Genomic DNA, 16,298 nt, shown 5'->3' with positions numbered 1-16,298 from the left:
GGACTCTGCTAGTATCTCTGGGTCCTGTACTGACACAAGAATTTTCATAGGCCTACAGCTCTAATTCCTTGTTTCACCCCCATGAAGGGAAAAGCTTGGTTATTAACGTGGACTCTTTGAATCTTAGAAGTAGAAAGTGCTCTATAGATGATTAGTGGCTAGCCCAACAGATGAGTGTGGGCATCTGACCTCTGCTTAAATACTGCTAATGACATGCTATCACCTTTGGCAATTGATTTTATTGTTAGACAGTTCTGATTGCTAAAATGCCCTTGATTATGATCTAAAATCTGCCTTTTTATAACTCCTACTCCCCTATTCTACTCTCTGAATTCCAAAATAATAAATATACCTCTAGCCCTCTTCTTTCCCATGACTTATCTTAGGATATTTATCTCTCTTGACTTTTCTTTACACTATACCCTCCCCCGCCCTTTCTCCTTTGCCGTGATCTTGAGTCTCCTCACCACTGTTCTGATCATCCACCACTGAGAACTCTAGCTATTAAGGTCAACTCTGCAATGCCATACTGTGAGAAGAACTGCTTCTTATCTGTTTACCTCTGCATATGCCATACCTAAATAGTGGCTCTTACACAAAGGGTGCTCAACATATATCTACACACAAATTTTTTTTTTTTTTTAGACTGGATCTCTTGTCACTTAGGCTGGAGTACCATGGCATCATCATAGCCCACTGTAACCTCCAAACTCCTGGGCTCAAGCAGTCCTCCAGTCCCAGCCTTCTAAGTAGCTGGGACTATAGCTCAGCAGAAAATTTAATTTATATCAACCCTAGGAAGTTAAGGGTTTTTCTTTTTTTGTTTTTAAAAGAACACAGCCTGTAGTAAGCACCTGAAGGCTGAGGCCAGTAGGCCAGTTAAGGATTTCCTTTCTTTTCTTTGTGTGTGTGTGTGTGTGTGTGTGTGTGTGTGTGTGTGTGTGTGTGCGTGTTTATGCTCTGTCACACTCGGTAGAGTGCCATGGCATCATAGCTCACAGCAACCTCGAACTCTTGGGCTTAAGAAATCCTCTTGCCTCAGCCTCCCTAGTAGCTGGGTCTATAAGAGCCCATAACACCCAGCTATTTTTAGAGGCAGGATCTGGCCCTTACTCAGGGTAGTCTTGAACCTGTGAGCTCAAGCAATCCACCCACCTCGGCCTCCCCGAAAGCTAGTATTACAGGTGTAAGCTACTGCGCTGGACAGTTAACTATTTTTCATCTCCATTTTATAGATGGGCTAACTGAATCCTAGAAAAAGGCAGTGATGATTGACCAAATGATCATGCCAGAAATAGAACTCAAGTCTTCCAGCCCCATCATGGGCCATTGGTTTCACAATTTGTTTTGTTTTAGCAGTAGAACTCTTTTATATATATACACACACATACATACATACATATATACATACATACAAAGGTAAGATTATATGAAACTTCAAGTAAAAGTTAAAACCAGAGCTGTTTTGATAGAAGCTGGGATGAAGCCCAGAGCCCTGTTCAGTTTGACTCCCTGTGGAGGGCCCCCAAAGTTCTGTGGGGTACAGTTCACAGGTGTTGTAGTCTTCCATCATAGTATTGTCCTACCAAAGACAACCTCAACTGATCAGCCTTAAGAGGCCTAGGACCTCTTAGAGCTTTGGAGCATAATGATTCATTTTTCTAGTAACATCTCATTAGGATAAGATTTAATGACCTTGCCTAGTCTAGGTGCCACCAGTCCAGATTTTCAAACCCCTCAACTCAGAATCCAATCTCAGCATTCTTAGCATTGCTAAGAGGAAGAAACACCTACTGATTTGCATCAGCATCTGGTGAGCCCCTATGATAATTCTGATATTGTCATAATTATTCTTCAGTCTTTTAGCTCCTGTGAGGCTGGCAGTACTATCCCCAGCCTTAGCTGAGTAAAATGAGGGCTAGAAGGGTTACTCTGCTGATAAATGCAGAAAATGTGTAAAATCTTTAATTATCACAGAGAGTTTAGGTCTGTCACTTCACCTTTGGAAAACAAAATAATTCCTCACATTCATAAAATTTGTCCCATTTCATTTTCTCATTTCTTCATTTGCTGTTCTCAGTACGAAAAAGGGTGATTTATCCCCCATCTTTATAGATAAGGAAACTGGTGCTCAGAGAAGAAGAGCTACATGTCTAGGATCACAAATATAAGGGCAGGAGACCAACCTAGCTCTCCTGCCTCCTGGATTGGGTTCCTATTCATGTCTCAAAGTAGAACACTGTTACAGTCATCTTTCCTGGAAAGTAGGAATCAGAAACCTCATCTGCCAAAGGGGAGAGGGATACGATGTAGCTATTATGAAGCTTCAGAGAATTCTCTTTACAGAGCCCTCTAAGAAAGGGTTTCAGCAATTAACCTTCCTGTGATAATGAGTGAATAACTAGGTTTGACTTTGAGCCTATGGTTGCCAGACAATTTTAGGTGAGTATTAGAAAGTATTTCTAAAATCCTAAACCATCTTGCCACTGAGGTCTTTTTTTTTTTTTTTTTTTTTTTTGGCCAGGGCCGGGTTTGAACCCGCCACCTCCAGTATATGGGGCCAATGCCCTACTCCTTTGAGCCACACGTGCCGCCCACCACTGAGGTCTTATTGCATGCCAGACAGTGTGCTTGAATTTAGTGTTCATCAGCAGCTCTGAATGAATCCCAAGTATTATCTAAACACCTGATCACTAAGAAAAATCACAAAGGACAATATTATGGTCCACTACCAAGACACCTCCCACAAGCAGAGAATATTGTGGCCAGAGCTAAGGAACTGACTTGGTTTTGGTAGAACCCAATCATGAAAGGCAGTTTGCTTCAGGTTCAGTGTTTGAGCACTGATGCCCAGTGTGGGCTATGGGCTTGGTTAGAAACATCAGGATGAGATTCTCTTTACAAAGGCTTTCATGGGCATTCTCTTCTGATATTCATAAGCCCCTGGGAAGAAAGGAGCGTCCCATGTTACAGATGAGGAGACTGGAGTTCTCAAAAAAGTGCTCTGCTCAGTGGCAAAGTCAGATTAAAATACTGACTCTGGCCTTCATGTACCACTATACAACCCCAGCTTTCTTTAAATGTTTTTGTAGAAAAGGGAAAATGTAATACAAAAGGAGGGTGGGAATGTAGGAGCAGATCCTTTGCCTGCAAGCCTTTAACCAGGCATCAAGAAGCATTTCTGAGATGTCCTGCTGCTGGAGCAGAGGATCAGCTTCTAAAATACCTCTAAGTTTTCTAAAATGCCTCTAAGCTTCTAAAGTATATCTAAGCAAACATATTTCTTCTCTAACACCTCCATTCCCTGCTCTACCATCTTGTGTAAAAGGCAGTCTCTTCCATTCTTGAATAACTCCATTTTTTTTTTTTTTTTTTTTTTTTTTTTAGAGACAGAGTCTCACTCTGCCACCCTCGGTAGAGTGCTGTGGCATCACAGCTCACAGCAACCTCCAGCTCTTGGGCATAGGCAATTCTTTTGCCTCAGCCTCCCGAGTAGCTGGGACTACAGGCGCCCACCACAATGCCTGGCTATTTTTTGTTGCAGTTTGGCCAGGGCCAGGTTTGAACCCACCATCCTTGGTATATGGGGCTAGCACCCTACTCACTGAGCCACAGGTACCGCCCAAATAGCTCCATTTTTTAAAGGTTTCCCTTTTTCAGAAAAGAGATAGAGCATCCAGACCAGGAGAAACCTCAAAGACCATCTAATTAAGAGAAGGAGTCTCTAAGGAGATCAAAGTCTAGGGAGTGGCATTGAACTTTACTAACACCGCCTAGTGAGAACCAGAGCCATGACTGGTACACAGGCCTTCTGAGTTCCAGCCCAGGGCTTTCTATTTTTCTGTCTATTACTCCACTCATACAGGTACCAGGGAGCCAGCACCCTGGCAGTCCTTCCAATCTATAACTCTTATTTTATTGCTTTTTAGGTAAATCCTTTTTCCTGGGGAATAGTCTAGCCCGGTCCTTAGAGCCACACTCGGACTCAATGGACTCTACCTTGAATCCTACCAACCTTGTCAGCACCTCTCAAAATCATCGAACTCCTGGGTACCAGCCCTTGCTGCCGTCCTGTGGCCTCCCGCTGAGCACAGCCTCAGCAGTGCGCAGACTGTGCTCCAAGGGTAAGCTTATCAGAGTTCTGGCCCTCCTGTCCTTCCTTACTCTTTGTCTCCTTTCCTTCCTGAGCTCTGGGAGGCGAGAGGATCTACCTCTGTTGTCCCCTGCCTAGTAATGGAATTGGAGGCTGAGCTTAGCATACCTGGTAAGCACCTGGGAGTTTACTGGAGATCTTGGATTGGCTTGAGAATAATAGAAACAAAGAGCCAAAAGGGCCAAAGAGAGATTCATTTATCCATCCATTAGCCATTTATTTGAACACCATCTGGGTTTGGTATGGAGATGTAAAAATCAGTCATTTTTTTGTCCTCAGGTGTTATGGGAGAGACAAACACTTAAGTAGATCATTGAAAACACTGTCCTGAGTGCAGTGATGGAGATAAGTTGTGAGTAGTATGAAAATAGCAAGAAGGGAAACTTAGTGCTCAAGGGAATCTTCCTTGGGGAAGTGACAATTTGTCTGACACTGTATAAACAGTCATATCAGGAGTGGTAGAGGAAAAAGAATTTTTTAGGAAGAGGGACAACATGAATATGGGCAAAGGGATACATATAGCACAGATTGTAACAGGAATTCCATGCAGTTTGGAATTGCTAAAACATAATGTGTAATACTGAGATTTTAAAGAGAAAAGCAGAAAGGCAGAGGGCTATGTCATAGAAGACCTTAAGAGTTTGGAGTTGATTTATAAGCAATGTGAAGCTACTGAAGGCTTTTAATTAGAGGTATGACATGAACATGTTGTGATATGAATAGATCATTCACTGCTGTGTTGAGTGTGGATTTGAGAGAGACAAGACTACGGGAAACCATTAGGAGGTTACTAGGTGGTCCAGGCCAGAAGTGACACAGGCCTGGATTAAGGCAAGGTAGAAGGTTTGGAGCAAAGAAAATGGATTCGAAAACTGTTCACAAGGTACAAATTTGAGAATCGTGAGGAAGATGTGAGTGAGGAATGTCTCCTAGATTTCCAGATGTGGTGGCTCAGCACCTGTAGCTCAGCAGCTAGGGCGCAGCCACATACACTGGGGCTGGCGGGTTCAAACCCAGCCCAGGCCTACTAAACAACAATGACAATAACTACAAAAAAAAAAAATAGCCGGGTGCGTGGCAGGTGCCTATAATCCCAGCTACTTGGGAGGCTGAGGCAAGAGAATCACTTAAGCCCAAGAGTTGGAGGTTGCTGTGAGCTGTGATTTCTAGATGTGGTGTCTGAATAGATGGTGATGCCACTCACCAAGATAGGGAACCAAACACAGAAGACAAGGAAGCTAAGGGAGCTCCCCGTGTTCACCCAGGTGATATCCAGTAGGCAGTAGCTTTCGGGGTCTGATTCTCTGGGAAGAGAACTGAGTTGAAGCTGAATATTTGGTAGTTATCAATATGCAGATAGGAGGAAGAGAAGGGTCAGTTCATGCCTAATGGGCACAATGCACATGCACATTATCAGGGAGATGAACACAATTATAACCTTGGTTCAGAGTGTTAGAAAAGTAATGCATGTAACTAAAACATCTGTACCCCTATAACATTCTGACATAATTTAAAAAAAAAAACAAACAGATAGTAGCTAAAAATGTAGGGTGTATGATACCTAATTCTCAGAAGTATGTGTTGAATAAAAAAGAACAATTGACCAAAGATTGAGGTCTTGGAGACCAGCAAAGTTCAGGAGAAAGGAATAGAAGAGGAGCCTACCAAGGAGACCAGGGGACATTCACAATGAGAGGAAACAAGGACTGTGACATTTGTGAGGGCCAGAGGTACAGGGAGCATTTGAAATGAGAACAGCACAAAAAAGTTCCAGTAAAAATAGACACTGGGAACTATCTCTTGGACTGGAATTAGTGGGTTAACTATTGATCTTAGCAAGAGCAACTTCAGTAGAAGTAGAGGGTAGTGAGGGCAAACTGCAGTGGGTGAGAATATTAAGGGAAGTTTGATGAGAAAAAAAGAAAGATAGTGTTGAGAGGCACTGTTCAGTCAGTGGAAGTCTTAGAGTGAGAGCACTTTGGGCATGTTTGTCAGCAGACAACTTGACCCTTCTAGAAAGAAGAAATTAAGAATATAGGGCTGGGTGTGGTAGCTCATGCCTGCAATCCTAACACTCTGGGAGGCCAAGGTGGGTGGATTACTTGAGCTCATGAGTTCAAGACCAGCCTGAGCAAGAGTGAGACCCCATCTCTACTAAAATAGAAAATTAGCCAGGCATTATGGTGGGCACCTGTAGTCCCAGTTACTCAGTAGGCTGAGGCAAGAGGATTGCTTGGACCCAGGAATTTCAGGTTGCCGTGAGCTAGGCTGATGCCCCTGCACTCTACCCAGGGATGTGAGTGAGCTAGAGATGCCATCTTCCCAGTAATTCACCAAAATGATGAACTAAAGGGGAAAGAGGAGAAGCACCTGATATATGTTCTCTAGACCTTTTAGAAAACATGGAATTGTTCCTTTGGCCACATACTTGTGATTATACAAGGAAGGTGATACTGTAGACATCAAGGGGAATGGGTTCTGTTCAAAAAAACATGCCACACAAACGTTACCATGGCAAAACTAGAAGTGTCTACAGTGTTACTCAGCATGCTGTTGGCATGGTTATAAACAAGTAAAGGGCAAGATTCTTGCCAAGAATTGAGAATATTAAGCACTCTAAGAGCCAAGATAGCTTCCTAAAAACGTAAAAAAAAAAAAAAGATCAGAAAAAGAAGGAAGCCAAAGAAAGAAAGGTACCTGTGTTAAACTGAAGCACCAGACCAGCCTGCTCCCCCCAGAGAAGCCCTCTCTGTAGAAACCAATGGAAAGGATCCTAAGCTGCTGGAACCTGTTCCCTATAAATTCATGGCAGAATAGGTGTACTGCAGAGCACACAGGAGAACCAGTGCAAAGGGGCATAAGGTGCCAGAACCTGTTCCCTATGAATTCATGGCATAATAGATATAAAAAACAAAAGGCTACTGTACAAAGGTCTCTCTTCATTGAGTAGAAGTGTGGTGTCTGCTTCCCCAAAGAAATACTTAAATCAAATTTTAATAGTGCCCTAAAAAAAATGTAAGAATATAGAAAAGAGGAGAAAGTAAGTTCTTGGGAGTGGTGGGAAGAAATAGGGATCAGAGGGATCAAGGGTATAGACAGATGGGTCAGTCTTAAGCCAGAAGGAGGCATACCTTCTCTGAAACAGGAGGGAAGAATGAGTGTGTCTATCAGTGAATAGAGAAAGGGCTGAGTAGGAAAAGAGGAGTGCTGAAAGATTGGACAGGAGAATAATGGATCAAGGAGATAATTTGCAGGAAACATTAGGGGCCCAGCTACACTTAGAGACCAGTTACAAGAGCTATGGTTTTGTCTGTGGTTCTTACAGACCTAGTATTAGGGTAAGAAAAGACAGTTTGAGAATAAAGAGGTTTTTGCTGATGTAGTAGGGCAAGGGAAGAGGTAGTGGGAGAGTATGTAAAGAAATATGGAGGGACAGCAGTTTTTTAAGTCATCAACCACTGGATCTGGAAAGGCAGGGTGGCAAGAATGCACGGCTGAAGGATGGGGGAACTTTGTGATATAATGATTATAGTGTATATAAGTCCCAAGAGAGTTGGGAAGATGGGAGGTTGGGGGTCAGATAATGGACTGTTTAAAATTCTGAAGTAGGTATACAGTTATGATTTAATAAAAAAAAAAAAAAGAAAGAAAGAAAGAAAAAATACAACAAAAAAAAATTAAAAAAAAAATAAATAAATAAAATTCTGAAGTACATTTGTTTCAAATGACAGCCAGAACCAGATAGTGGTCTTAGCAGTAGGTATTTCAGGGATGGAGGGGGTTGGTTTTGGGGGTTTTGTTTTTTTAAGCAGAGTCTCACTCTGTGCCCAGGGTAGAGTACCATGGTGTCCTACAGCAACCTCAAACTCTTGGGCTGAAGCAATCCCTTTGCCTCAGTCTCCTGAGTAGCTAAGACTACAGGCACCATCATGCCTGGCTAGTCTTTTCTGTTTTTGGTAGAGATGGTGTCTCACTCTTACTCAGGCTGGTCTCGAGCTCCTGAGCTCAGGCAAGCCACCCACTTCAGCCTCCCAGAGTGCTAGGAAAGCTCACAGGCATGTGCTGTTGTGCCCTGCCTGGCAGTAGGTATTTGAAGTAGAGTGGAGATAAAAGTCCCTGGAGGCATGATAGGTGAATAGATTGCTCCTGAGAATTATGGTAGGAATTGGTGTGGAACAGAAAGTGATGATCTAAGATCTAAAAAATCTTAATTTAACAAGGGCTAGAAACCCAGAGATATATAGATAATAGTGACCAGGAAGAGCAGTTGGCAGGGGGTAGTACATGATCCGCCTCACAAAAACATGAGCTTTCAAAGGAGGATGATCTGGAAGCAGCAGTGAGGATCAAGGATATTATCACCCCTGCACCCCTCTTCTGCCCTCCCCCAGCCCAGGGGTGTGTGAGATATGAAAGAATAAGAAAACTATTAGCAAAGCCTCAATGAAAAGAAGTGGCCTCAGTGAGGAGAAAGCTATCTTGAAGACTGACACAGGAAAAAGACTGTGACACCCTTTCCCCCATTCTAATCCCAGCAAAGCAAAAGCTCTCAAGTAGAGATAGAGCTGAGAGCGGATTCTGGCTACAGCTCCCTTGCCTTGGACTTGGGTGAGTCATCTCACCTCTCAGGCCTTCCTCATAGGCAAAATGGAGATAGTAATACTAACAAGGTCTTTCCACAGGACTGTTAAAAGAATCAAAAGAAGGGATCTGGAGTCATTTTGGGAACTAAGTCATCCCAGGCATGACAAGAGTTACCGTTATTGTTATCTTCCCCAAGGTGCTGTTTCTGATAGGAGTACTTCACAATAGGTTGCCTCTCATGGCACTGTTGTCTCCTGGACATCTTTACCCTTCCTTTAGAATACCTCATGAGTCTGCCTGTCTGGTCATGGTCTAAATCTCTTTTGACCCTGAAGAACCTTATGTGGCTGTAAGAGGATTCTATTTGGTTGGCCCTAGGTTTCTCAAAGAACTTAGGTGTCTATCTCCATTCTAGTTTCACTAATTGGGGATGGTTAGGCGTGAGCTTACCAGTTGGCCTCTTATCTGTATGCGCCCCCTGCCTTAATCTTCTCAGACTAAGGCAGTCATCTCCCCTTGAAGAGCATCCACTAGCTGTACACGTTGAGAGATAGTGGGGAGAACCCTGGGATAGACTGTCTACAGAAATAGGAATAGAAGACAGAGACCAGGCAAGTCACTTCACCTCTCTGGTTCCCTCAGTTCTCTCCTCTCTAAACTGTAGATGGTGATAATGTCTCCTTCAAGAACTATTTTAAAGGTCAGATGAGCTAAGAATGGTGGGGATTCTTTATAATTTCTAGACTACAATTCATATATCAGGGATTTTTCACCACTCCCACCCTGGGGCATGCCTCAGTTGTCTCTTGCCTAGATTATTATAAGAGCCTCCTTAATTGGTCTCCCTTGCTTCTATCCTTGTCCTTCTAAAGCCTATTGTCAACACTGTAAGAGTGTTAAAAATTATAAATTGATTCATGTCATTCTTCTGCTCAAAATCTGCCTATTCACTCAGAAAAGCCAATGGTTTTCAGTGGCTTGCAGGGTCCTCTATTATCTGTAACCAGCTGCCACTCAACACACACAAATATGCCTCTTGGATCTTATTTCATACCACTTTCTCCTTCAATCACTCTGCTCTGACCCTTTGGCCTTCCTGCTACACCATCAGCAAGCCATTCATTCTTCTGCCTCAAGAAGAATCCTTTGCTCACATGTCATCATTTCAGATATGTCTCTCCTGACCACCATATAAATTAGCTACTTCTCACCTGCCTTCACTCATGGGGTTTATATTCTAATGGGAGTAGGAAAGACAAACACATAAATATATTATGTATATGAATTGCCTTAGTCCATTTGGGCTGCTGTATAAATACCATGAACTGAATGGCATATAAACAACAGAAACTTGTTTCTGACAGTTCTGGGGGCTGGGAAGTCCAAGGTCAAGGTATCAACAGATTTGGTGTCTAATGATGACTTGCTTTCTGGTTCATGGATGGCCATCTTCTTAAGGTAACCTCACGTGGCCAAAGGGGCAAGGGACCTCTCTCAGGCCTCTTTTACTAAGACTAATCTAATTTATGGGTACTCTACTCAAAGGTCCTACCTCCTAATACTGTCACTCTGGGGATTTCAGCATAAAAATTTTAGGGTATGGACGGCAAAGTGGGTAGGGCGCCGGGCCCGTATACCAAGGGTGGCAGGTTCGAACCTGGCCCCAGTCAAACTGCAACAACAACAAAAAAATTAGCCAGGCATTGTAGCGGGCGCCTGTAGTCTCAGCTACTTGGGAGGCTGAGGCAAGAGAATTGCCTAAGCCCAGGAGGTTGCTGTGAGCTGTGACGCCATGGCATTCTACCGAGGGCGATAAAGTGAGACTCTGTCTCTAAAAAAAAAACGAAAGAATTTTAGGGTAATATATATTCAGTTGACAGCATAGTTCCTGTGTGTGTGTTTAAATATAATACTATTGTGTGTGTTTAAATATATTGCACATGCGCGTGTGTGCGCGCGCGTGTGTGTGTGTGTGTTGATTCCTAGCCCCTAAGTAGAGGAATTAGCTAAGAAGGTCCAAGTACACAGTCATGCATATACATTCTCTTCCCATGTCTTGTCTCTGCTCTCCAGAGTCTCTGCAGTTGGCTTTTCTCTTAGCATCACAGTGAACTTTTAGGGTAGGGAAAAGTGCCTGGCTCACACAGCCACCTTCAACTTCCTATATATTAATATCTCTAAAAAGCTATTGGGATTTCTGTGGCTTTAGTCCAAACAGCCCCTGCTTACTAGTCTAACACACTTCCCCCCCAGTCTGGTCAGTGCCCAACTATAAGCTCGAAAGATAATATGGTAGAATCTCTTCCCCGGAGAGCTGGGCCAGGCAAAATACACTTTAAGTTTTAGACCTGGGACCCAGAAGGAAGGAAAACAGTAGGAGATTGTTAGCCTTTGTAGGAGACAGAGAATAGAGCCTTCTGCTTTCACAGGTGTGTTTTATCTCTGCCACTTGGTAGTTGTGTTATAGGGCATCTCCTGATGCTGAGGATGTAGGCATAAGCAAGGCAAAGACTTTGCCTCAATAGAAACATAGTCTTGTTGGGGAGATAGAAAAATACAGAAGTAGCTTTTATATGATCATTCATTTATCTACCAAATGTGTTTGGGCATCTACTGTGACAGATCAGGCACTCTTTTATATGTGAGGGACATAGCAGGGAACAAAATAGAGCTTACATTCTATTGGGAGAAGATTATAGATATAAAATAAGTGAGTAATGAAATTACCTTAATGATAAGTACTGTGGATAAAATAAAACTAGGGTAATTGGATTGAGAATGACTATGTGGATAATTGAGTACTTTTACTAGGAGATCAGGGAAGGCTCCCCTGAGGAATTGATATTGGAGATGATAATGTTGAGAAAGAGTCAGGCATGAAAAGATCTGGAAAAAGAGCATTTCAGACAGGAAATTGCAAGTCAAAGAATAAAAGGTTGGCCTGTTCCGGAAGCAGAGAGAAGGCTATTATGTCTGTAGTGTGTGAGTGAGGTAAGAGTTTGGCATATGGGGAGGAGTGCAGAGTGTGAAATGAGGCCAAGTTGGGCCAGCTAGTGAGTGCCTCTCATGATTCATGGTCTAGCACTGGTACACCATCTTCTGGTAAGCATGGAAAGAAAGGGGGTTCAGGTTTCATTCCATGTGCAACAGGAGGCCATGGCATTGAGTTTTTAGAAGATTCTTTAGCAGTTTTTTTTTTTTTTTTTTGGCCAGGCCGGGTTTGAACCCGCCACCTCCAGGATATGGGGCTGGCGCCCTACTCCTTTGAGCCACAGGTGCTGCCCCAAGTTTTTAGAAGATATTGACATGATTCAATTACTGCTTTTTAAAGGTTCCTTTGGTTGCTTTATGAAGAATAGATAACAGGCAGTCCCCAGGTTATAAACATCCAACTAACCTATGACTCACACAAATGGAGGCTATTACAGGTAATAGGCAAGTGTTCCTGTTACAACTTATATACAAATTCAACTTAAGAACAAATCTACAGAACCTATATCGTTCACAACCTGAGGGCTGCCTGTACAAGTGTGATGGGATAGTAGGAAAATGTGTATAGAATAAGCTCTAACCAAGAGATACACTAAATGCTTTTTGAAACCATTTATTTCAGGATTAAACCGGAAGTTTCACAAAGGGGCTTAGCTAAGGTGAAGTTAGCTCAAAGAAATGGAGAAATTGAAAGGAGAGGAGACATATTCCAGGCAGAGGGGATAAAACATGCAAGAGATATGTGACTGATAATGATCAAAAGACAGATCCCAAATTCCATAGGAGGAATGGAAGGAGTTATAATTGAGCCAATTGAGATAAAAGCTCTAAGCAGACCACTAAATTACCATTGAGATTCCTGGAAGCCAAGCAGAAAGTGTTTTCTGCCTTGGTAAATCAGTTTGTAGTGAAGTCAGCTGTTCTAGAGGCATTAGAAAAGAATCCAGGGTATTATCTTCCACTTTTTTTCTCCCCATATGCCAAAGATTTGTCTCTAATTTTGCCCATCCACTGAATTCAAGTAATCCATTTACCACATTGGTACTGCCGTCTTGGGTTCAGGCTGAATCACAGCCTCAATGCAAAATTCCTTCTACTTCCAAATATTACATTTACCCTTAAATAACAGACTTCACTTTCCCTTTATAGAAAAACTCTTTCCTCCCTAGGCTGTCTCCAGTTCCTCTCATGATCCCATGGTCTAGTACTGCTGTGAGCATCAGATCTATAAGGCCATTGAGATGTGCCAAGGAGAGTGGTGGGGATTTATAAACCAGTCCCCATCGTTATGGTAGGTACCCTCCTGTCCTGCAGGATTGGACCGATACCTGGAAAGCCAGGATGCCTCTCGACTAAGTGGCCGGGACCCCTCTTCATGGACAGTTGAGGACGTGATGCAGTTTATCCGGGAAGCTGATCCTCAACTTGGAACCCATGCTGACCTCTTTCGAAAACACGTAGGTGCCCCTGCCTGACCCCTTCCAGGTTCACTGGAACTTCTGTAACTTATAAACTCTTAAAGGGCATTGACTATGTATGTGTTCCAGGTCCCTTGAAACTAAACACAGGAGACACCATAAAAACTTAAAAACAGGCTCGGCGCCTATGGCTCAAGCAGCTAAGGCCCCAGCCACATACATCTGAGTTGGCGGGTTCTAATCCAGCCAGGGCCCGCCAAACAACAATGATGGCTGCAACCAAAAATAGCCGGGCGTTGTGGCAGGCGCCTGTAGTCGCAGCTACTTGGGAGGTTGAGGCAGGAGAACCACTTGAGCCGTGATGCCACGGCACTCTACCCAAGGCAACAGCTTGAGGCTCTGTCTCAAAAAAAAAAAAAAAAAAAAAAAAACACCTTAAAAACAGAATCTTGGGTCTCAAACAGACCTCATTGGGCAATGTGTTCAGCTCACTCTTCAATGTAGGATGTGATGCAACCACATTGCTACTGGATTTATGACTCAGTCCCAGGGACAGATCTCAATCTCTTTTCCCAAGAGTGCTCGCTCTACCATCTGCCTGCCTTGGTGTGAAAATCTGGGGCCTCAGCCCAAGATTAAAGAGTCTCTTGCCAGGTAACCCCCAACTGTCCACCCTCATCAGTCCCCCATCATCTGCTTCTCCACTATAAATCCCCATCATCTGTTCAAGTTACCATTTGGCTCCATGGCCAGGAATTGTTCCTGACTCCCCTGCAGTAACCATTTTCTTGATTTGGGGCTCCAGCGTGCTTCCCCGTGGCTTCTGCTGCTTGGTGCTGTCCCTGGGTAGCAGGACAGGTCTGCTACCTTCCTAGTTACTCCATGTATGGAGAGGGCTGTTCCATCACAGTTGCTTAGCACATGCCCGCCATTGTGCCTAGCTCACACAGAGGGGTCCCTGCTGCCCAGGAAAGACAGTGACTCACAGAATAACAATTGAAGGTCAATATAAAAACAGGTCCACTGACTGGGGAGGCTTCCTGGACAAGCTGGAATTGAGGTGGGCCTCAGTGGTTTGGGAGGGCGGGAGACTGAAGGAAAATGGTACAAACGTGTGTGCAGAGCCTCACCTGGTAGGTTCAGCATTACATGCTTGAGGAGGAGGGACGCTTAAAGGCAAAAGGTCAGGAGAACAGGTAGGCTTCACTGTCACGGCAGGTTGACAAGATGCACTGTATGTGGTGGCCTTTAATCAGACCTTAGGGTGGTCATAGCAACCAGGTCTCTGATGGAGCCTCCCCCTCCACTTCTTCCCACTCTCCATCCCCTAGGAGATCGACGGCAAGGCCTTGCTGCTGCTGCGCAGTGACATGATGATGAAGTACATGGGTCTGAAGCTGGGGCCTGCACTCAAGCTCTCTTACCACATTGACCGGCTAAAGCAGGGAAAATTTTGAACAGGGAGATGCAGACTCAACAACTGAGTGGTCAAGCAGGTGGGGGCATTCTTTTCCCAGGAAGGAGGGCCATCCACCCCCTCTCAGGCACCTCAGTGGAGTTCTGGGCCACCTCAGGACTCCAGGAGGCTGTACAGAGACGTCACTGCTACCCCAGCTACTGCGATATGTCCTTCCATGAAGGACTGAGGAGGGGAGAGTGTGGTGCCCAGGGCTGGCGCTGCTCTTCCTCTCAGCCCTATGTGGCTCTGAGGTACCCCTCTATTTATTTCTTAAGCCTGGCTGGCCTCTCATCAGGATTTTAGACTGAACACCTTCCAAGTGTTGGAAGATGAGGCCAACGCTGGGACCTTGGAAGACAGGGCCCTAAATTGACGCTCACACCCAGGCCCCGAACCACCCCTAGGCTTGGTGTGCCACCCCATCTCCCCACAGCTCCTACCTTACCAGATCCCCAGACTCCAAATTCATGAGCAAACCTCTACCTTTTTTTAAGAAAAAAAAAAAAAAATCTTTTCTTACTGTTAATTTATTGTTTCTGGCACTTGGGCAAACCCTCCATTTAATACTCTTCTCACACCAGACACTGGGTTTCAGGAGGAGGGACACTATTCTGGCCTGGTTCCCCAGAGGCCCCTTCTGTATATGCGTGGCCCCCTTTCAGAGGACACTGCTCTAGGGCCTTTTCTCTTTGGAGTGGACACATAAAGCCTTGACCACATCACTCAGTATGGAGAGGAATAGGTCCCTGTCACCTGCCTCTCTCCTACCCCACTGGGATCTTTGTAGTCCCAGCCCTCATCTGTGGGAATGAGAGTCCTCTACCCCATATTGTTGCCCACCATAGCTCCTTTCTCTAGCCATAATTGCTGCCGAGGAAGATGGGTCCAATGATTTTAGGCTACGAAGTTCCTAAGGTGGATGGGAGGGAAAGGTCTCCAGGCTGGAGTCAGTTCCATCCACTCCACTGTGCATATGCTTCCTTGTAAGCAAGGCAGCAGTTCAGCTGCTCCTGCTGCCATCCGGACTTATTTTATGTCAATTTGTTTATAAATAAAAACCATTATAGATGCTAGTGTCTTTTTAATCAGTTGACAACCAAATCACTATGCATTTAATGGGCAGGTTACTCCCCTTCTCTTGGTCTTAGTTTTCTCATATATATCCTTAAGAATTCTTCTAATTCCAGCAATCCCTAAGTACAGCTTCCAAATGCCCACTGGGGCCCCAGTATAGTGTGTGAATCCAGTCTCTGCCCTCAAATGGCTTTGCTGTGATGTACCCAGACAGTGGTGAGTACAGGAGCCACACAAAGCCAGAGCAGGAAAGAGCAATATTGGTATCAGTAACTCCAAGGGCCTCTGTGGCTTGGTTCGTCCTCATCCTCAAGGGGTAAGGAGATATGCAGACTACACTGTGCCCCTTGCACTGACCAAGGACCAGATACTCAAGTGCGGGGCCATACATCCCTTTTAATATAAAGTAGGGGTGGAGGGTTTGGAAGAGGAGAAGGAGATACAGGAGACAGCAGCTCCATGCAGTGTAACCTGATAATACTATTATCATTATCTGCTGCACAAGCTGCTTTACGTGAATTAGAATTATTTCACTTAATCTTCACAACAAACTCATTTTATAGGTGAGGAAACCTAAGCTCAAGGCACACAGGCAAGAAGTGCCAAAGTAAGCTAGGCA

At 44.2% G+C, this 16,298-nt stretch overlaps 1 protein-coding gene across 9 annotated transcripts in view; it reads left to right on the top strand.

Moving 5' to 3' along the window:
* Positions 1-15,673, top strand: part of SCMH1 (Scm polycomb group protein homolog 1) — a 240,805-nt gene extending 225,132 nt beyond the window's left edge. For all 9 annotated transcript variants that reach the window (XM_053576002.1, XM_053575998.1, XM_053576006.1 and 6 more), the window contains 3 exons: positions 3,930-4,124; positions 13,043-13,185; positions 14,478-15,673. In XM_053576002.1, the coding sequence (XP_053431977.1) occupies positions 3,930-4,124; positions 13,043-13,185; positions 14,478-14,603 (464 nt within the window). In that variant the 3' untranslated portion in view covers positions 14,604-15,673. The remainder of the gene's footprint in view (positions 1-3,929; positions 4,125-13,042; positions 13,186-14,477) is intronic.
* Positions 15,674-16,298: the final 625 nt, after the last annotated feature.

This window comes from Nycticebus coucang, chromosome 22 (assembly GCF_027406575.1).
Source record: "Nycticebus coucang isolate mNycCou1 chromosome 22, mNycCou1.pri, whole genome shotgun sequence".
Taxonomy (NCBI): domain Eukaryota; kingdom Metazoa; phylum Chordata; class Mammalia; order Primates; family Lorisidae; genus Nycticebus; species Nycticebus coucang.
The sequence above is the reverse complement of the archived record's forward strand: the minus strand, read 5'-3'. Positions and strand labels throughout refer to the sequence as shown.